We start from the raw sequence: 19,722 nt of genomic DNA, 5'->3' as shown, positions 1-19,722 counted from the left end.
TGTGTGTGTGTGTCTGTCTGTACGTGTGTGTGTGTGTGTGTGTGTGTGTGTGTGTGTGTGTGTGTGTGTGTGTGTGTGTGTGTGTGTGTGTGTGTGTGTGTGTGTGTGTGTGTCTGTGCGTGTGTGTGTGTGTGGGGGGGGGTTGCTGCTGTTTCCCATTAGGAGTAAAGAGCATTTAGTTGTGTCATGTGTATTAAGGGTGACATTAATGCAAAGCATGTGTGACAGCTCCTTCCTACGGAGAGCTGTCGGTGGCAGACGTCGCCTGCATCAGATTGGACACACAGGGGGTGGACAGAAAAATGGGGAAACTTCTCTAAAAAGCATCACATTTAAAAAAACTAAATACCAAAAACAAAAGGCAGCCAGGCAGGTGAGACGTATTACGTCTGTTTGTGATTAGCAGAGAGTGTCAGCTTCACAAAGGGCTCTGACAGTCGGAACGTTTATGAGTTTTTAAAGCAACATGAGGCAAATAAAGTATAAAGTTTAAGTGCAGAGAGCAAGTTACTAATACTGTAAAAGTGTATTTAACGACGACCAATCAAACTGCACGAGCTTACAGAAAGACAGACACTGAAGTAGAGAAGTTAGTTAACAGATTAAAGTGAAGCGACACCTGCGACAGCCTGGAACCAGAGTGTTGGTTGCTAGCCTGAAATAAGGTCTGTGGTGAAGCTGAAGAGATTTTCACGTTTTTGTTACATGATGAAAAAACATGTCGGTAAAAACCCCACTGGTGAATTTAAAATAGTGTAGAATAGAGTTTTTTCACAATTTGTCAATTATTGAGTACAGATTTCAGTTTGACCCTTTACTTTATACCAGTCTCATCAATCCAACACTTGATTCAAGGTGTTTAAATGACACCATGAACATGTACACTAAGTGCTTGTAGCTGTTACATAACTTAAAGCTTAAGAGCAATCTTTGACACAAATGTAACGCATTGAGGATTCACTGTGTGCCATACCCGATAAGGCGTTGAGGAAAATCCACTGTGTGTTGTGTAAAATGGACGAGACGGAGGTTTGATATTTACCTTTGATGCGCTTGTACCTCTTGTACCAGCGTCCAAACTCCTGGCATTTCGAGGTGGAGACGTTGACGTAGTAGGAACTGTTCACTATCGCGGAGATCATACTCTGATAGGAAGAGAGGAGGAGACAAAAACACAATCACTTAGACAACATAATGTTGCAGCCTACATAAAAAGGAGGATTAAAACAACATAATCTCCTCTTTTAAACACTTAACGAGTCAACTCATTTTCATCAAAACTCTTCATCCACCCTTCCTTTCCCAGCATGCATTGTGGTCTTCAGCGCAGAAGATGAGAAGATGAGCACGTGAAGTGAAATCCCAACATGGGAAACACGGAGGATTAAAACTCACATGAGGCGGGGACACACACACACACACACACACCACCCACACACACACACACACACACACACACACACACACACACACACACACACCACCACACACACACACCACCCACACACTTCCCCTAATCACTAATTACATCATGACTGAGTCCTGTGTATAAATCACAAGTCCAAATGACACACTCTCAAGTGTAATGAGTGCAGGGTGTGTGTGAGCACCATAATTGAGGTGTGCGTGTTTGCATCCTTTCCCATGGGACGCTATCAATACTGAGTGTGTGTGTGTGTGTGTGTGTGTGTGTGTGTGTGTGTGTGTGTGTGTGTGTGTGTGTGTGTGTGTGTGTGTGTGTGTGTGTGTGTGTGTGTGTGTGTGTGTGTGTGTGTGTGTGTGTGTGTGGTGAGAGACAGAGATTACACAGTGCACTAAGTGTGAGCTGATGATGAAACCACATGTGTTTAGAGTAAATACTTAGCAGCATCTCGCCTTTGTGTGTGTGTGTGTGTGTGTGTGTGAGTGTGTGTGTGTGTGTGTGTGTGAGAAACACAATCAAACCCAGATAAACATTTATATCCAGAAAAAAATAAAATAAAATGTCCTTACTTGCTGCTTGCACGAATGTTTAATGAAAAAGTTCTGATCCATTGTCTGAAAGCATTACATTTGTATTTAATGTAATATGCTATTCCTTGCACACCTAATGTAAATAACATCGTACTTTGAAATTGTGTTAGCTGTTATTTGGCCCTTCATAGTGTATATCTGACAGATGCTACTCTTTCTTTAACCATGGTTGTGTACTTAATTGTCTTTATTTTATAAACGCTGCGTGCTTTTCTTTCTTGTGATTGCTTGCCGTTGTTACCTGCGGTGCCACTTCAGCTGTAACACTGTAAATGTCCCCGCTGTGGGACTAATGATGGCCTTCTGAGTGTGTTGTGGGGATACACACCTGTGAGAGAGGACACTCCTTGGAGAGCGCACTCTGGTTGCTCTCCCTCAGCAGCTCCTTCAGGGCGCTCCTCACCGTGGCGTGGCTCCACTGCTCCGAGGGAAGATCCTCCAGACGAGCATAACTGACCATATCAAACACTTCGTCATTACACAGTCAATCAAACTTTCATTCGATTAAAGCAGAGGCTGTCACGTGGGTAAAACCACCTGCAACCTGCTGGAATCATTCAAAGAAGCAGTACTGTCTTTACTGGTTAAAAGTCATCTCTAAGAAGTGCTTTGACCATGTTCAGAACCTGCTTATTACACACTCAATCAAACATCCCTCCACCTAAACCTCCTTCATTAAAACCACCTGCTCTAATGACTAGAATACTGTATTTTAATTCAAAGAAGCAGTACTGTCTTTACTCATTAAAAGTCATCTCTAAGAAGTGCTTTGTCCGTGTTCAGAACCTGCTTTACATCAACACTAGTGTCAAGGTAGATTAGGTTAAAAATGGATTATCTTGTAAGATTCTTCACTTCCAGTATAAGATTTAAAAATAATAACGTTTTAAAGGTGATAGACGCTAAACCTACACAGTCGTGTATGCTCTAACGGCCCGTCCACACAGTGGCGTGCGTTGGAGCTTGCCGGCGGGCGTGTCTGAAACTCGACCAACAACCAATCACATGAATCTCCCGCCCCTGACACACAAGCAGTGGTTTGATTGGCTAGAGCTTGTACTGGCATATGATTCGATTGGCTAACGCTTCTGCCGAGGCTTCAAAAGTTGAACATTGCTCAACTTTTGCAGCGAGCCACGCCAGCAAAGCTCCGCGTCGCTTCCCACAATGCAGTTCGGCGAAAAGTGACGTCACCCCATTCAAAGTGAATGGTGAAGCTTTCAACGCACGCCGCTGTGTGGACGGGCCGTTATTGTGAGAAAAAAGGGAATACTTAACCATTCTGTGGGGCTTTTTCACAATGGAAATGAAAACAATTTATCATATTAAATATCTGTTTAGAGCCACTAAAAGCAGCTTGACTTTAATAGTTCAATATTGCTCATAATCCATACGATACGATACGATAATACTTAAATGGTCAGATCAAGTCTGAAATGTGACTTGCATCACAGCAGCTCCATGTGTAACATCAACATGGACAAATATCACAACACATGAAAACAAGAGAGAAAACCTGCTCAAAGAGCCTTCAGCGTGCATTGATCTGGGATTCAGCTCTGTATTTACTGAGAGGACAGACCGGAGCACAAAGGATGCTTCAGTCTGACTTTCCCATATAATTAGCATTCAATAAGTGTTAAATAGCCACTCCATGCTGACCTGTGCAGGATGATGCGCAGTGTGACCATGTGGTAAACGTCCAGCAGCATGTCGGCCACCGTGGCCTCCGGAGCGTCCGTCAGGAAGTGGACGGGCATCGGCTTCCAGCGGCCCACTTTAATGATGCCTGGAGAACACAAACAAACACAGACTCAACGGTTTTATTGTCATTTGCACAATAGCTAGTGTGTACTTGTACAACAGGGCTTCATACAACACACTTAAGATATAAACGTTGAGATTTAAATTTCATATCGGCTGTCAGAATTCTGGTTTGCATGTTCTTGCGCTTTCTTAACAATTGTGTGTGTGTGTGTGTGTGTGTGTGTGTGTGTGTGTGTGTGTGTGTGTGTGTGTGTGTGTGTCTTGGGGAGTGTTTCAGTCCTGCAGCATCATCCCGGGTTCAACATTCCCCCGGCCTTCCAACTACCGTGACTGGAAGTGCAAATCTAAACAGGCCTAATCGCGTTAGGATCTGCTAAATCAAACACAGACCCTGCCTGGCCTTGGCCTGCCAGCCTCAATTGTGTGTGTGTGTGTGTGTGTGTGTGTGTGTGTGTGTGTGTGTGTGTGTGTGTGTGTGTGTGTGTGTGTGTGTGTGTGTGTGTGTGGTGTCTTCACTGCATGAGGATGGTGGTGATAGGGGTGCAAGAACAAAGGGCGTTCTCTTTGGACTCCACAGTTGATTAATCAGAGGAGAAAAGTCAAATCAGCTCAGCATTAGAGACAGGACGAGATGAACGGAGTAAACACTGTGAGCTCATCCCTCTGCTGTCTCACAGAATAATGTGTATTTGTATCGCTGGCAGTTTTAATGTGCGCTGCAGCTGACTCTGGTTTAAAAGCGAGTGTTAATTTACCTCATCAAGCCTTACTGATGTGAACGAGAAAAGCCGATCTTATTTTATCCACTAACTCACTCTCTAAATAAGTCACTAAAATAGCCACAGTTATCTGCTGGCTTCAACTCAACATGATTTCGAAGTGCAAAAATGACAAATAATACAACTTAAATATAGAATTAATGCAGCAGAGTATAACATTAATTACATCAGAAATGGACCGTTTTTACTATGCAAGAACAGCTCTGGAGCAACCGGCCCACTTCAGAATTACAGACATGAGAGACTATTGATTAACTTCAAAGTTCATTTTAAACCATAACTGGGTTGAGAGATATGTGCAGTATGTCTCTGAAAATAACTTTTGGTGGTTTGCATAACGGTAAATGGTTATTTCTGAGTGAGTGATATCAGTGAAAGCTTCCCAAAACTCTCATTCAGTTTCCCACGCTATCCACCTTAGCCCATATTAAACCCAGAGTAGTAAACCATATAATCTAAATAAGAAATAGCTGCTTTTTAATTAGCCATAATGTGCAAGTTAATTAAAGAAAAAAGCCCCTGTGCCAGTTTAAGAGTTTAAAAATACTCGTCCAGCCAGAGTTATGCAAGATGCAATTCAATGGCAGAAGAAAATAGAATAGACTCTGTATAATTTTGGTCGTGACCACACCGGGGGAAAAAATGCACGACTACGGCCAAAAATTATTTATTTGAAAAGAAAATGCTTATTTCTCAGAACAAAACCTAGCCATTTGGGAGAGGCGGGGGGGTCGCAGGGCGTCGGCCGCATGGTTACAGTGCCCTGTGTTTACGGGACACACCAGGAATGTGTGTGTGTGTGTGTGTGTGTGTGTGTGTGTGTGTGTGTGTGTGTAGGCTGTTGTTTCATGGTTGACTGGATCTTGTCTGCCTTGTTGTTTTGATCTGAAGACGATGAGAAGCTGCCACATGGATTCAGTGTTTGCTCTAACCAGGTGGGAGGAATCCTTATCTTTGGCATACCTTCGTGGTAAATACGTTTTTCCGTGATCGTCTAAACATCTCACTGTAAACCATGTGGCAAACCCATCTGGAAGCCACTATTACTCTGTGCTGGAAATCATTAATTTCTCATCAATTACCAAAGAAAAACCCATGAGATGTTTCCCATTAACGAGTATTAATGAAGAAGTCTAGATCCCTGCGTTTCCCACATGAAGGGCGGAGGCTGAGGACATTCGGTTTAACATGCGAGGGGACTTTTATTTTTAATTATTTTTGTAGTTGTCAATAACTTTGACCGGCAGAAAAACAGGATGTGACATCACTGAAGCTTGGACTTGGTTTCAGTGAAACCACGAAATTAAAGCAGCTTTTGTCAAAGTGGAGGAGGCGGTTGGAGCTGAGCAGGAAGTGGAAACCACCCTGGCTGTCAGCAGACACGCAGAAAAACACGGCCTTAATATGCTTTTAATGGAGCCTCAAATTCGCCACCAAAGACTCATTAAAGTTATGCAAACAGATTATCATACCCTGTTCTATTCTGGATTACTGATCCACTTAAAAATGTTCCAGTTCACTACAGTGTATACATCATGACTTAAAAATATATAATTGTCATATTTGAATTGACAGAAAGGGTTGCATTTCTTTCCCTGTGTTCATATTTTATTGATTTGATATTGAGTCGAGTTTGTTGTGTTTTGGATAATTTTTTTGTATTCTTAAATATATCGTTGCTTCGTTAAGAGGATTATATATAGATTTTACCTTGCCCACACACACACACACACACACACACACACACACACACACACACACACACACACACACACACACACACACACACACACACACACACACACACACACACACACACACACACACACACACACACACACACACACACACACACACACACACTCTACTTACCACTTGCCTGTGCAGCTGAGCTGTGTGAGTATCCCAGAGCGGACAGGGCCGTCTCCACCAGCTGCGTGAAGAGGAGGTCTTTATGCACCAACACAAACTCAGCGTGACGGTCTCCATGTCCCTCACACTCCCCCGCCGCCCCCCCGCCTGCATGCTCCACCACGCAGCACACCGGGATCATCAACCCTGAGACACACACGGGGAAAACATACAAGAAGAATAGGATTAGACCTCATAGATTGTATGGGCAGTCTGTCCTATTTCCAGGAAGTTGAAGTAACTTTTTTCCCAGATCCATATTTTTCATACGCTTTTGTTCCGTCCTTTTTCCTTCCTTATCAGAAGACAGCTTTAGATAAATAAAAAACAGGTTGTTGATTTTGTTAAAGCATTCAAAGGTGCATCTGCTACCAAAGAACCCCTCAAAATTCAGGGTGGAAGTTCGGAGAGTCACAATAGTCAAGCTGTTTCAAACATAAAATGACATTTCAAGGAAAAGGTTGATCTGATAAAGACGACCATTTGAAATCCAAAAAAGGGGAGAAAACCCATTCTTTGATTTTCTATAATTGGTCAGGTTTAGGGGTCTGCAAGTTAAATAACTAACCTGGATTTAAATCTGTATCAATTAGGGAAATGTGGTAGGAGAGAGTTAATGTGGGGTTACCCCACACTTGCCAACCCTCCCGATTTTCGCGGGAGACTCCCGATTTCATTGCCCTCTCCCGGTTTCCTCCCAGGTTCATATTTCTCCCGCATTTCTCCCGATTTCTGACTAAATCAGATTTACTCAGGACTGTTTCCACTCGGACTTTAATACAGCTACACCATTGTTTGGTTTTCATGGTAGCGCGTCTCTTTAGTAGCGCGCACAACTGAAAGTCTGAGAGGGTGAGGAAGAACAAGAATCGACAACTCGACCCTCTGCTCACTCCTTTCCTGTAAAATACAGGTCCAGCCCACATAAGCTCCATCAAGGATGGTGCTTCAGGCCGCAAGGCAGTGCACTTACAACTACAATAAGCATGTTAATGTTAATCTAGTACAGCTACGGCGATCCACTAGAACAGCACCCCCCCCCCCCCCCCCCCGCGGTGGTTTTGAAATTCTCCCGATTTCTGAGGTCTCAAGGTTGAAATGTATGGGTTACCCATTTAGCTGCGCCAGAAACTCTAAAAACCCTGATACTCTTCTCAATGTTTCTCAATCAAGAGATGCCATTGCCTCCATATTTTTGGTCCATGAAAGAGGAACTTTAATCGAGGATTTCTACGATTATTTTCAGTGTTAAGTAAACAGGATCTGTGTGAAGGAGATTCCTGCAGAAGCCAAAGCAGCATTTCTCCTCTCAGCGGTGACGTAGCGCTGCAGTAAAGCTGCTCGGTGGTCTCACAGCGAGGCTCTGGTTGAACTGGGCAGCTGCCAGTGTGAATGTAAGATTGTACAACTGTATTTGTGTTTGCACCGCACATTAAAACCCCAGACTTGTTTCCATAACCGCTCTTAAAGCGCTGCTGGACAGTATTGGCATACATAAAACAAGACGTTATCAGATTACTAGCAGGATACATGTTACAGTATATTTAAAAACAAGGAACGACCTAACCCTATAACCCCTGCTTCAACTTCCACTGCTATTCATTTAAATTATACTTTATTATTTGCCCAACTTGTTTGTTCACACCATGTCAAGCGGCCTTGGGTCCCTTAAAGGCGCTATAATAAATCTATTATTACTATATAAAAAATGTATTTGTATTGCATCTGATATTGAGGCAATTCAAAACTAAAGGAAAATAAGTTACTTTTATATTTTGAAACTTAGATTACGGGTAATTGTAAAGGAATACATTTTTAAAGTAACCCTCCCAACCACGTCTCATTCAGCCATAACTCGTTTAGTGATTTGTTGTCGGGCGAGTTTAAGATCTCTTCCTCCCGGACCCTTCACACCCCTGCTGTCCCACAGGAGCTGATCAATAACACACCATCAACCCTCCATCAATCCTCTGCCTGACGACACACCAGCAGCCAAACCACAGCAGCATCAGGCACGCTATCAGCCAATCAGCCCTCACTCAGAGGAAGGGTGGAGGCAGCTTAATGTCTGTGTCTGTGTGTGTGTGTGTGTGTGTGTGTGTGTGTGTGTGTGTGTGTGTGTGTGTGTGTGTGTGTGTGTGTGGTCTAGCATTACTATACTTGTGGGGACCTAAATCTGTTTACATAGTCACGTGTGGGGACTGGCTTCCCTTATGGGGACAAATTGGAGGTCCCCATGAGGGGAATCATTAATGTTAGGGTGAAGACTTGGTTAGCGTTAGGATTAGGATTAGGGTAAGGGTTAGGGTTAGGGTTAGGCATGTGTTGGTTATGGTTAAGGTTAGGATAAGTCTCCAGGAAATGCATGTAAGTCAATGTAATGTCCCCTGAAGTGATGTATACATGGTATGTGTGTGTGTGTGTGTGTGTGTGTGTGTGTGTGTGTGTGTGTGTGTGTGTGTGTGTGTGTGAGTGTGTGTGTGTGTGTGTGTGTGTGTTGTGTGTGTGTGTGTGTGTGTGTGTGTGTGTGTGTGTGTGTGTGTGTGTGTGTGTTTGTGTGTGTGTGTGTGAGCTGTCACAATGTTTGTGTGATGATGCATGAAGATGTTCTCAAATGCATGAGAGAATAATGGGCATCTGTGCGTGAGTGTTTTTCTGTGTTTGGTATGTTCAGCTATAACAATGAAAAATGTGCGTGTGTGTGTGTGTGTTGTGTTGTATGTGATATCCGAAGATGGCTGAAATAAAGTGTGTGTTATTATGGAGTAACCCCCTCACCTCCCAGGGGTCTCAGTGGGTTCCCGTTCTGTCTGTTTTTGGGAGCTGCCGGACTCCCGTTGACCTCGGGTCGGCTCAGTTTGCAGGGCGGGGGTCCGCTGGAGGCCGGGCTGTCCCCTCGCTCCTCGGGGCTGACGCTGTCCCGCAGGCCGGGGCTCTCTGCACCCCCGCGCTGATCCATCACCCGCTGATCCATCCCACAATGATCCATCCCCCTGAAGACCGCAGGATGAGAAGCTGGGAGGGAACACAAGGAGATGCTTTAGGGCTTAAGAAGAAAACACTGATCACAAGTGAAGATACGATATAATACTTTAATGGTCAGATCAAGTCTGAAATGTCCAGCTCCATGTGTAACATCGACATATACAGATATCAAGACACGATACATGAACAACAAACATTTAACATAACATCACAATCACTGAGAGAAAACTTGCTCAAAGAGCCTTCAGCGTGCATTCGATAGATTGATTTGAAGATATTTGAAGATGCATTTTGTTATGTAAAAAGAGGATGGGACAGATAAGAGTTTACATAAGGATCAAATTATACAGTATAAATAAAAGTAACAATAGGAGCTGAAAACCATTCAAACTAACCATTAAAAAGGCTTTCCCGTATACGCCTTAATCCACAAACCATAGCAGTATTCACCATGCTTTTCTTCTATATTATTTGACTTTAATTATACTTTTTCTATGTTTATATAAGAATGAAACAGGTCACATGTTAGGCGGCACTTATCCCAGTTTATATTTTACATTATTTTCCTAAAACAATTCCTAAAACTTCTGATAACCGTTTTAAATGTTTTGATGTCAGATCCCGATAGAAGCATCAATAAGAAAGAAAACCAACGACCACAATCTTGAGTTAGAAGTGGGTAAGAATGATGAGTATATAGATATTTGAGCAGTGACTCCTTCCCAGCGGAAAACTGAAGTAAAACAAGCAGTCTGAGTTGTTCGTGCACCTACACACACTGTATATGGAGTGTATCGTCTTTCATAGAGCGCTTCATCAACTACTGGTCGCTTTGTTCACTTCCTCCTTTGTTGATCACACACAAAAGAGGCGGGACGACCACAATTCATCTGGGACCAATCACAGGTCAGCAAGTGGCGCTCGCTCAGACTAAATACAGACGAGTGTATGATATGTGTTTAGACACATCGGTGTAAACGATGTGTTTTAATGAAAGATGTGAAGAAAGAGAGCACAATGCACTGTGTTTACTGTAAGGGACACCGAAACGCACATTTCTTTATGATTCATGTGGTATTAATGTCAATTGTGAAGATGCATTTGTTGTTTTTAAGAAAAGCCTTCATCAATGTGTTATATGAGATACAAGTAATTCAATAATATATCCTTTATTTAACCAGGTAAAGAACTCATTGAGATTGACCTGGCTAAGATGGGCAGCATGAACGAAGTTACAAGATAAAACACAGACAAGACAGGCAGACAAACACAGCTGTAAAACACAAATAAAATGGCACATTAGCCAGTCAATATGCGAAGTAAAACAAACTATTAAAATCATTAAAAACTGGCAACATTTAAAACGATTTTAGGATATACGAGCACTCACATCGACCAATGGTGTTCTCTGTCCTTTAAGATGGACCTGAATTCCCCCATAGTGATTTCATCTGAGAGTTTCAGCTCCTTCTGTACATTGTTCCAAGCTGTGGGGGCAGCATATTTAAAAGCTGTTTTACCCAGGTTTGTTCTCACTGTAGGAACCAGCATAATGTCCTTTTTACACGATCAAATCAAATCAAAGTTTTATTCATATTCACATTCTTAAAACGATTTTTGGTCGAGCCAAAGTGCTGTACATATAATAATGACCTTACAGTAAGGACACTATACAGTAAATACAACAGCACAGTTTGTGCAGAATATCAGTATGAGAAAACGAGACCCTCACATCGTACAAGGAAAAACTTCCGGAGAAAGAAACCCACAGTTTAAAGGGGAACATGTGATGTACGTGGTGTAAGTATCCTGCTGTTGAGCCATCATTTAAAACAATATCATTTAACCTTTTTTTGCTGTATAAGGTAATGCAATACAGAAGACATCACTTCATAACAGAAATATATCTACTGTCTTTAAGCAGTTAGTTATTGGGCACTTATTCCAACTAAATGTGTTGTTTTTACACATTGTCTCTTTAAATGTTGTTCTCCTTCAACTAAACTGTATTCTTCAATACTTGTCGGGAGAATTTCTGGAAAATTGAAAACAAAACTGCCTGATTAGATTTAGTGAAACAACATTGAGATGAAAAAACATGTGTGGTTGTTTGCTTGTTGAATCTGTCACAACTTTCCAGAAGAAGATATATATCAATTTCATCTGTGTGTATTATTGAGGGTGTGATTAGCCTAGCTTAGCACAAAGTGAACATCGTCTGGTACGTACACAATCACTTCCTGTTCCCACGGAAATCTGCTAACTGGCAAATCAAAATGAGATGAACAACAAGTAAACAACTCACAGGTCTTACCTACAGTGCAGCCTTTTGAACCCATGCTACTCTTTCGATATTTTATAACAAAGAACAATTAAAACGTTACATATTGGTGTCGATTATTAACAAGATAAGACTTCCATTTCAAGTAAAAAAACACTCTAAAAGCAGATTTGCATCCCCTTATAACCAGGCGGCCTTAAAAGGTGTCCAATATCTTTCTACAATATACAATTAAAAAGCAGTTTAATCATACTGCAGACCTCCGTGCTGCTGATCTCAGATCCCACGGCTAAGTTAAACATTAATCACTTCATCATTAAACAGATGAGATGACGGCTGAGCTTTTCGCAGGCCACTAAAACCAGAAAAACGTTGGAAATGTCACCAAAAATCTCTCTCACTCATGAAGGAAAATAACTAAGGCTTTATTCATTTGTCATTTAACTCAAAACAACACAATGCTAATGAAATGCTCCGTGTTCAGACACCTCGCACACACAAGCAACTGAAACGCAAAAATGAATGAAAATGAAATTGCGTGCACACTTTCCTCTCATTCGTTCGCTCTGCTTTTAATCAACATTTTTGGAATATTTGGGGCAATTTATGATAATCACCCTCTTCCCTTCTACATATTTTCTCCTCTAACAAGTTTAAGTCATTAATGAGGAGACATTAAATGTGAAAACACACTCAAAAAGTACAGTCATGTAAAAATATGTTGAAATTCAGTTTGACTTTGAGTTTTTCTCCATCTGCTGCACATTGGGTTGTATTTTGATCTGTAATTGTTCTGGAACAATTTCAGAAAATGCTGTTTTTAGCCTCTTAAATATGAATATTTCTGTTCATTTATATATAAGTGATAGTTTTTCGGTTCCAACTTACAAAACCAGACATTTAAAGACATCACTTTGGACTTTGAGAAACTAGGATGGACATTTTCTAGACCAAACAATTACTGCAGATGAATTAGTTAAGATATTAAATCAATAACAGTATATATAATTACATTTTAGATCCACATGTAAGCACAATATCTGCATGGCTGTGATGCCTACATAATTAATACATAAATGTCTATCTTTTTAAATATGTTTAGGGCTTGAATATATTACGTCTGTTAAATTGAGTTATTCATTTCTGTTTTTATCGCCTTTTCTGTTTCAAACAACGTCATTTTTCATTATGACTTCTGACTACACACTTAAATCTGAGCCTTTTGGATCAACACTTAAAATTAAAGCGTATTTATGTCGACGCCAAACACAAAAAAAGTCATTTCCTATGATATAAAAACACCTTTATATAACGAACGCAGCGCGTCTTTCTCTCCCAAATTCTCACACATGAAACCACTTCAAGCGACACGTTCAGAGGCCGCGCCGCCAAGAGACCACACACTCCCTACACACACTTTACAAGCACACATGGAGGCCAAATGTACACACACACACACACACACACACACACACACACACACAGTCAGTAGCCTCCGACTGTCACACATAACCCTCTTTTCAGGGTCTAATTAAGGGGGGGGGGTCTCCTGAGTGTCTTTAAGAGAGCTTTAAGGGAATTTAACTACATTTGAGGTGTTCACTGTAATTAAATTAACTGTGAAGTGGGGATATAAGTGGAGTCTGATGACACCCAAGAGGGTCCATAGGGTCCTCGAGGAGGTTACATTTACAGTAAATGGGCTCAATTGGACTATAGGTAGGTTATGAAGAAGTGATCGGGGTCTGGTGACACATAAAAGTTTGTGAGAAGGGTCAAAATGATCCTGTGAGAGGGGCTTTTCAGAGGCTTAAGGGGATTCAAGGACATCGTGCAAGCTTGTTTGTAGACACAGAGAAGTACAAACCCTTTTGTTATTTGTCTCGCGCACGAAAACAAGGGTTTTAAGAGGAGGACACATCATTCATCATGTGTTAGATCTCAAGGATAAACACAATATGGGAATAACAATGGCTGTAAACAAAATGTTTGTTTGTTTACAACGAACGACAAGGCAGCTTTAAAGCGTCTTAGTGAGCTACGCAATGAAACTCCACGCAGGTGCTGAATGAATCACTTAGTAGGTCACATCTTAATAGCTGATTGCAGGGACGGATGCAAAACAATCATATCTAATACTAAAGGCCGATTCAATTCAACATATATTAGTTTATTCTCATAGCCATCATGGAAAACACTAAAGACTAAATAAATCAAAATGTTACTTTACAACAGAGGACTATCTAAATAAATGTTTTTACTATCATACTTGGCTGTAGTTTTTTATTTGTACTGCTTGTTTACAATAAAACAACAACATCTGAGTCAACAATAGATGACACTGTGGGAATAAACACATTTACTGTCATTATCACAATACTTTTTATCGTTTACTACAACTGCATAGTGCCAGAACCTAAAATAAACCATTTCCTATAAGGCTATCTCAAAAACAATGCTTAGTCAGATTGTGTTCCTTAAATACTCATCATGTTATATTAATTATCATAAAACGGCTTAATTGGTAGTTTGTTTAAACACAAATACAGACCCTACTCGATCTACGCCATTCATACAACACCCAAATAATAATGCATTCATTATTTATTACCCATTATCTAAAGATATACACATTATATGAATGCTGATTTAATCTTTTTGATATTCTGTTAAATGACTTACTTAATTGTGTCAACTTTTAGAAGTGTTTCTCCTTCTGCTTTGCTCAGTGTAGCATTAGCAGCATTAGGAGATTTCACCAGCAGGACAAACACAGCAGATAATAATAATAAACATTAATATTAATAATAATAATAATAATGCTCCGTTTGGATCAGCTGTGCCAAATGAACCGCTATTGACGAGATATGCTAATGAGCAGGGATTCAAACGGCGGTGACACAATTAGCCTCGTTGTTAGACGGAATAAAGCTAGCATTGTCAGGCTTTATTAATATTATTAGCAGCAGCAGCAGTGTTTCATCTATGACCCCAAGAGGTGGGAGAAGTACTCATAGCTTAAGTAAAAGTAGAAGTGTGGGAATAGTCAAAGAGAGTACTAGTAGAAGTACAAAGTAGCATAACATTGAAATACTCAAATAAAGTGCAAGTGAAAAATGTGATCTAATAAAAAACTCTCGGTAAAATAAAATTGACAAATGTAGATTTACTTAAATACCCAATATAAAAAAATAATAAATACCCAATATAAAAAGTGTAACAGATATTGGATAACCGCTTGAGAAGGATTTTAACAATCTTTAAGTGCATTTTCTCAAAGAAACGCATTTAATTCAATCACTTCTTACAGTAAGTGATTGCTCTATACATATTCTTATGAAGTTATGTTTTATGATGAATAATTGGTTTTATTAAACATTCTGGACCTACTTTACATATATAAAACCAGTTATGTAGCATTAGATCACCCATTATTTGAGTGTATAGTGTTAAAAGTATGACATTTCCTTACGTTCACATGTGCATTTTGACATTTGCCACATAAATCATGTATTGTCAGGCGTTATTTTCTACCATGTTGTTTTTACAATTTATTGTTTCTGTAGTTTTCACAAGACCTTCTTAAGTATGTACTAGATGTTCACTCACTTTTTAAGAAGTCACTGTGCTTGCTGGGGAATAAACTCCATCCATTGGTGAAGACGAGGGAATCCAGCCTGAGAGAATATCAATTTTCCAACGTATCCCCCTTTTTTGTTTATTCGGCAAAACACCGGCAGAAGGAGCGAGGAGGAATAATGACGAGGAGTGGTGAGGACACACTGCTGCTGCTGCTGCTGCTGCTGAGGAGTGAAGAGCAGGAGAATCACACATGTAGAGGAAAGGAGGGAGGAGGAAAGGATGGAGGAGGGAGGAGACATGGTTTGGGAGGGAAACCCAAACACAGATTGACATACATGAAAACAAATTACATGTATAACCGTCTTCAAACAATAATCAGTGACATTCAAGTGGGGTCAAATCCATCAAAAATACAAATTAGACATTTGCAGCAAGTGAGATAAAAAAAGCTTTATTCTATAAAAGTGAACACTTAATGAATAATGGGATATCCGGATTTAGAAAGGATGAATAATTCCCCAGATGTCGTGATGGCAGAGAACGAGAGAAAATGTATGTTAGAGGTTAATCATTGTAGAAATGTCACGTTAACGATAGGTCCCATTATGTGTTTTAGTAACAGAGAACACCTTGTTTTCACAAATACCCTGTATACTAAGAAAGGGAGTATAATTAAACTATTTTGGATACGAAAAACGTGCCATTTTTAAGAACAATTAAATAAAAAAAGTGTTTTGTCTTTGCTTTTTAATAACCAATTAAATGAAGTGTCACTAACGCCTTAATATATCTAAGTAAAGCCTTGTTTTTTTACAATATTAATATATTTGAACAACTTTAATTCCAACTCAGAGATGTGAGTTATTTCCTCTTTGAATTGTGATTTTAATTAATTAATTAATTCTTAATTCTTTAACCAAACCAGGAGAGAAAAAGCACTTTTGGGTTGAGTCGGACTAAGACTATGAAGTTAACTTATCTCACATCATTGCAGTGACTGTACTGCTGCATTATGTATTTTAAACTCTCCGTATGAGCAATACAATTGAATAAAAACATTGTTAAAGAAAAGTGTGTGTTTTACCCTGAGAATCTCCCCCATACGTCCCGTCCGTCCCTCTCTTAAATGTTTGTTAGTGTCTCTGTCCAAATGGCAGTTCGGTGGTCAGCGCTGCGTGATTTATTCTAGATGGAAGAATAGTCACTATCATTACTCCTCAGCCTGTCTGCCTTCCTGTCGCTCCTCCTCTGTGGTCTGTGAGTGTGTGTGTGTGATGTAGTGTGTGTGGTGTGTGTGTGTGGTGTGTGTGTGTGTGTGTGTGTGTGTGCGTGTGTGTGTGTGGTGTGTGTGTGTGTGTGTGTGTGGTGTGTGTGTGTGTGTGTGTATGTGTGTGTGTGTGGTGTGCGTGTGTGTGGGTGTGTGAGTCTGCCAACACTTGCCTGTCCTACATCATCTTAAATATCTCTGACAGCTCACCACAAGTCGCTCACCATGAGCAAGTAGTGTGGTGTGTGTGTGTGTGGTGTGTGTGTGTGTGTGTGTGTGTGTGTGTGTGTGTGTGTGTGTGTGCGTGCGTGTGTGTGTGTGTGTGTGTGTGTGATGGTATGCGTGGCAATTAAAGAGTGCTTTCACAAGGTTCCAATGAAAACAAGCCAGCTCTTATTACCCGTAACAACAAATATTGATGTTGTGTGTATTTTGGAGCTCTATATGTAATACTGATGTTTTTATAACAGCACACGGTGTCTCGTGGTGGGCGCTGGTGACCAAAAGCTGTACAAAAGAAAGGGAAATTATTATTTTAGACACAAAACAGACTGTGTTTGGAGATATAAATGTTTAAAATAGCCACATTTGGGGGATAAATTATATATACGAGTCTTTTTATTGGGATTAAATGTTTTATTATTTAAGTGAAACTAGGGTTTAGTTTCATTGTGCATTACATTTATCAGACAAATCACATTTAAGTTGCTGTACTGGATTATTTCTAACAATCAATGTATTCATCTGCTTGTTTTTCCAGATGTATCGATGAAAGAAAAGCCTAAAGAAATACCATATACCGTATTTTTTTATTGATGCAGTGACATCTCAATTAAATTAGACATATTAGCGCTTGTTGTCTTTTCACTGAGGAAATGCTGCTCTCTTGTGGCGTCTCTTGTAATGACATGTAGGTAAATGCCAAATGCATTTAAACATATTTTCTCAGCTGATTCATATTAAAATTATTTAGCAATTTAATTAAGTGACACTTATAGTAACACCCTGTAACTGGTAACCCTTTATAAAGTTTAAACTTGGAGTGATGTTCTGTCTTGCATGTAATAACTATTTTAATGTTGTTGCCGCATGTCAGTAGGGGCTTGGACTGTGAGCCGTAAGGTCGCCGGTTCAAGTCCCCGATCAGACCTAAATATGGAGTGTGGACTGCTACTTGGAGAGGTCCCATTTCACCTCCTGCCCTGCTGTGGTGCCCTTGAGCAAGGCACCGAGAACAGCTGTGAGGTCCGTGCAGAAAGCAGAGCACTGTGTATAATATATATCACTCAGTATAACAGGCCTACTCTCTTTATTTGCTTTAGTTTAGTGTGTGTGTGTGTGTGTGTGTGTGTGTGTGTGTGTGTGTGTGGTGTGTGTGTGTGTGGTGTGTGTGTGTGTGTGTGTGTGTGTGGTTGTGTGTGTGTGTGTGTGTGTGTGTGTGTGGATGCGGCAGACAGACGGGTCTCAGTTGGTTTGGTGTCCTATGCTTAATTTTAATAGTTTGTAAATAAAACTTTTGGCCCGTAATTTCATTTCCTCATTGTAGCGACCAGAGAGGGGGGGGGGGGGATATATCCAGTCTCTGATAGTGTTACGTTATTATGCTGTGAGTGCTCTCATACTTGTATACTTATATATATAAATATGTGTGTGTGTGTGTGTGTCCGCATCTGTAGCCTGTTATTGTCTCATTATACCGCACGGTGAATGAATTAAAAGTAAATATATAAGTGGTCATGAACACATCTGTCCATCAGACAGAGGGCTGCTGTGCCTCCTGTCATCATTAATGGACATCTCTTTAAAATGACCGCTCAGAGGAGAGGAGTTCTCATTTCTCTAACCGCCTGCTGCTTCCCCTCCTCTCTCCTCGGCTCCCCTCCTCGACTCCTCCGTTCGCATCTCCTGTGGGCGGGACTAAGACACGAGGATAGGAGTCGAGGAGGGGAATTAGTGAAATGAGAAAGGCCCCTGGTACTAGGATGGGTTAAAAGCAGAGAACACATTTCACTGTGTGTGCTGTGTGCTCTGCATGTGTGACCATGCATCCTAATTTATTTATTTTTTAAATGGGAATTAATGGGAAATAAAATGTGAAACTACACCGACAGCTAGTGGCCATTACCTGAACTGCAGCGTGAGATTCATTAACTGTTCAGTTTAGTGCAAGAGAAAGACCGTTCTCTAACTGTCTTATTTAATAGTTTTTTGGGGTATTTTTACAACTGATATTCAAATATTTATATTTTATTCAGATTCTTTTATATCTTATTTCTGATTCTGATTCTAAAAATGGAGCAAAATAATGTCACCAAATGTCGCCCAAGGATCAATTAAGTATTTTTGTTTCTGAGTTATGTTCAGCAAAAGACACTTAAAAAAAACATTAATGCTATTTAATTTCTTTTATAGGTGAGTTTAGGAAGCTATTTTTGACAAAGGTCAATTTATTGATTTACTGATTCTGATTTCTAGGAAACTTATGAGAAATAGAAGTCTTAAAAACCACATTTAAAACTCAACGACTTGTTAAAAGTGTTATTCTTGCCGTGATATTAGTTTAAACCTACCCTGACACTGCACTTGGATCCATTGTTGTTGTATTTCTTTACTCCTCCACCTCTCAGTTTTCCCTTTCCATCCACATCTCTCCAAACCCTTCCTCCTCCTCCTCTTCCTCCTCGCAAACGGAGATCCTCAGAAGCTCCAGCTCTACGTCAAATCAGACTTCTCCGGTCGTGTGTTCGAGGCGACGGAGGATTGTCCCTCGTTGCTGGCGCACTTCCACTGGTCGTAGAAAACTCCTGCAGGGTTTTCTACGAACACGCAAACTTCAAAGGTCGCCAGTATCTGCTGGGAAAAGGCGAGTATCGAAAGTCTGTGGACTGGGAAGCCGTTTGTCCCACGGTGCAGTCTTTCAGGAGGCTGACGGAGTAACAAGTCTCCTTTAATTCCCTTCATTCAAGATTTAGCAGCAGCTACAATAAAACTAACAACGAGCATTTACTGCGTCGTCACTTTGTGTGGCAGTGTGAATGACATATACTGGACATAAGGGACAGTGAGCTTGAGTTTGGCCTCCAGTTTTCCATCAATGGTGAACAAAAACTACCGGAAACGGTGAAAAATGACATCAA

General features: G+C 40.6%; 1 protein-coding gene across 2 annotated transcripts in view; it reads right to left on the bottom strand.

Annotated features, from left to right (window-relative positions):
- The window catches only part of LOC117557194 (DNA-binding protein SATB2-like), a 32,766-nt gene extending 13,399 nt beyond the window's left edge, over positions 1-19,367 (bottom strand). The window contains exons 1-7 of one of the 2 annotated variants that reach the window (XM_034232909.1): positions 19,156-19,367; positions 15,346-15,539; positions 9,249-9,485; positions 6,432-6,617; positions 3,676-3,802; positions 2,342-2,465; positions 1,043-1,145 (exon numbers count right to left, since the gene is read on the bottom strand). In XM_034232909.1, coding sequence (XP_034088800.1) covers positions 1,043-1,145; positions 2,342-2,465; positions 3,676-3,802; positions 6,432-6,617; positions 9,249-9,459 — 751 coding nt within the window. In that variant the 5' untranslated portion in view covers positions 9,460-9,485; positions 15,346-15,539; positions 19,156-19,367. Of the gene's footprint in view, positions 1-1,042; positions 1,146-2,341; positions 2,466-3,675; positions 3,803-6,431; positions 6,618-9,248; positions 9,486-15,345; positions 16,108-19,155 lie in introns of those variants that run through there. The other variant, XM_034232908.1, reaches the window with a different exon arrangement.
- Positions 19,368-19,722: the final 355 nt, after the last annotated feature.

This window comes from Gymnodraco acuticeps, unplaced genomic scaffold (genome assembly GCF_902827175.1).
Source record: "Gymnodraco acuticeps unplaced genomic scaffold, fGymAcu1.1, whole genome shotgun sequence".
Lineage (NCBI taxonomy): Eukaryota > Metazoa > Chordata > Actinopteri > Perciformes > Bathydraconidae > Gymnodraco > Gymnodraco acuticeps.
This window is presented reverse-complemented; position numbering and strand designations above follow the sequence as displayed.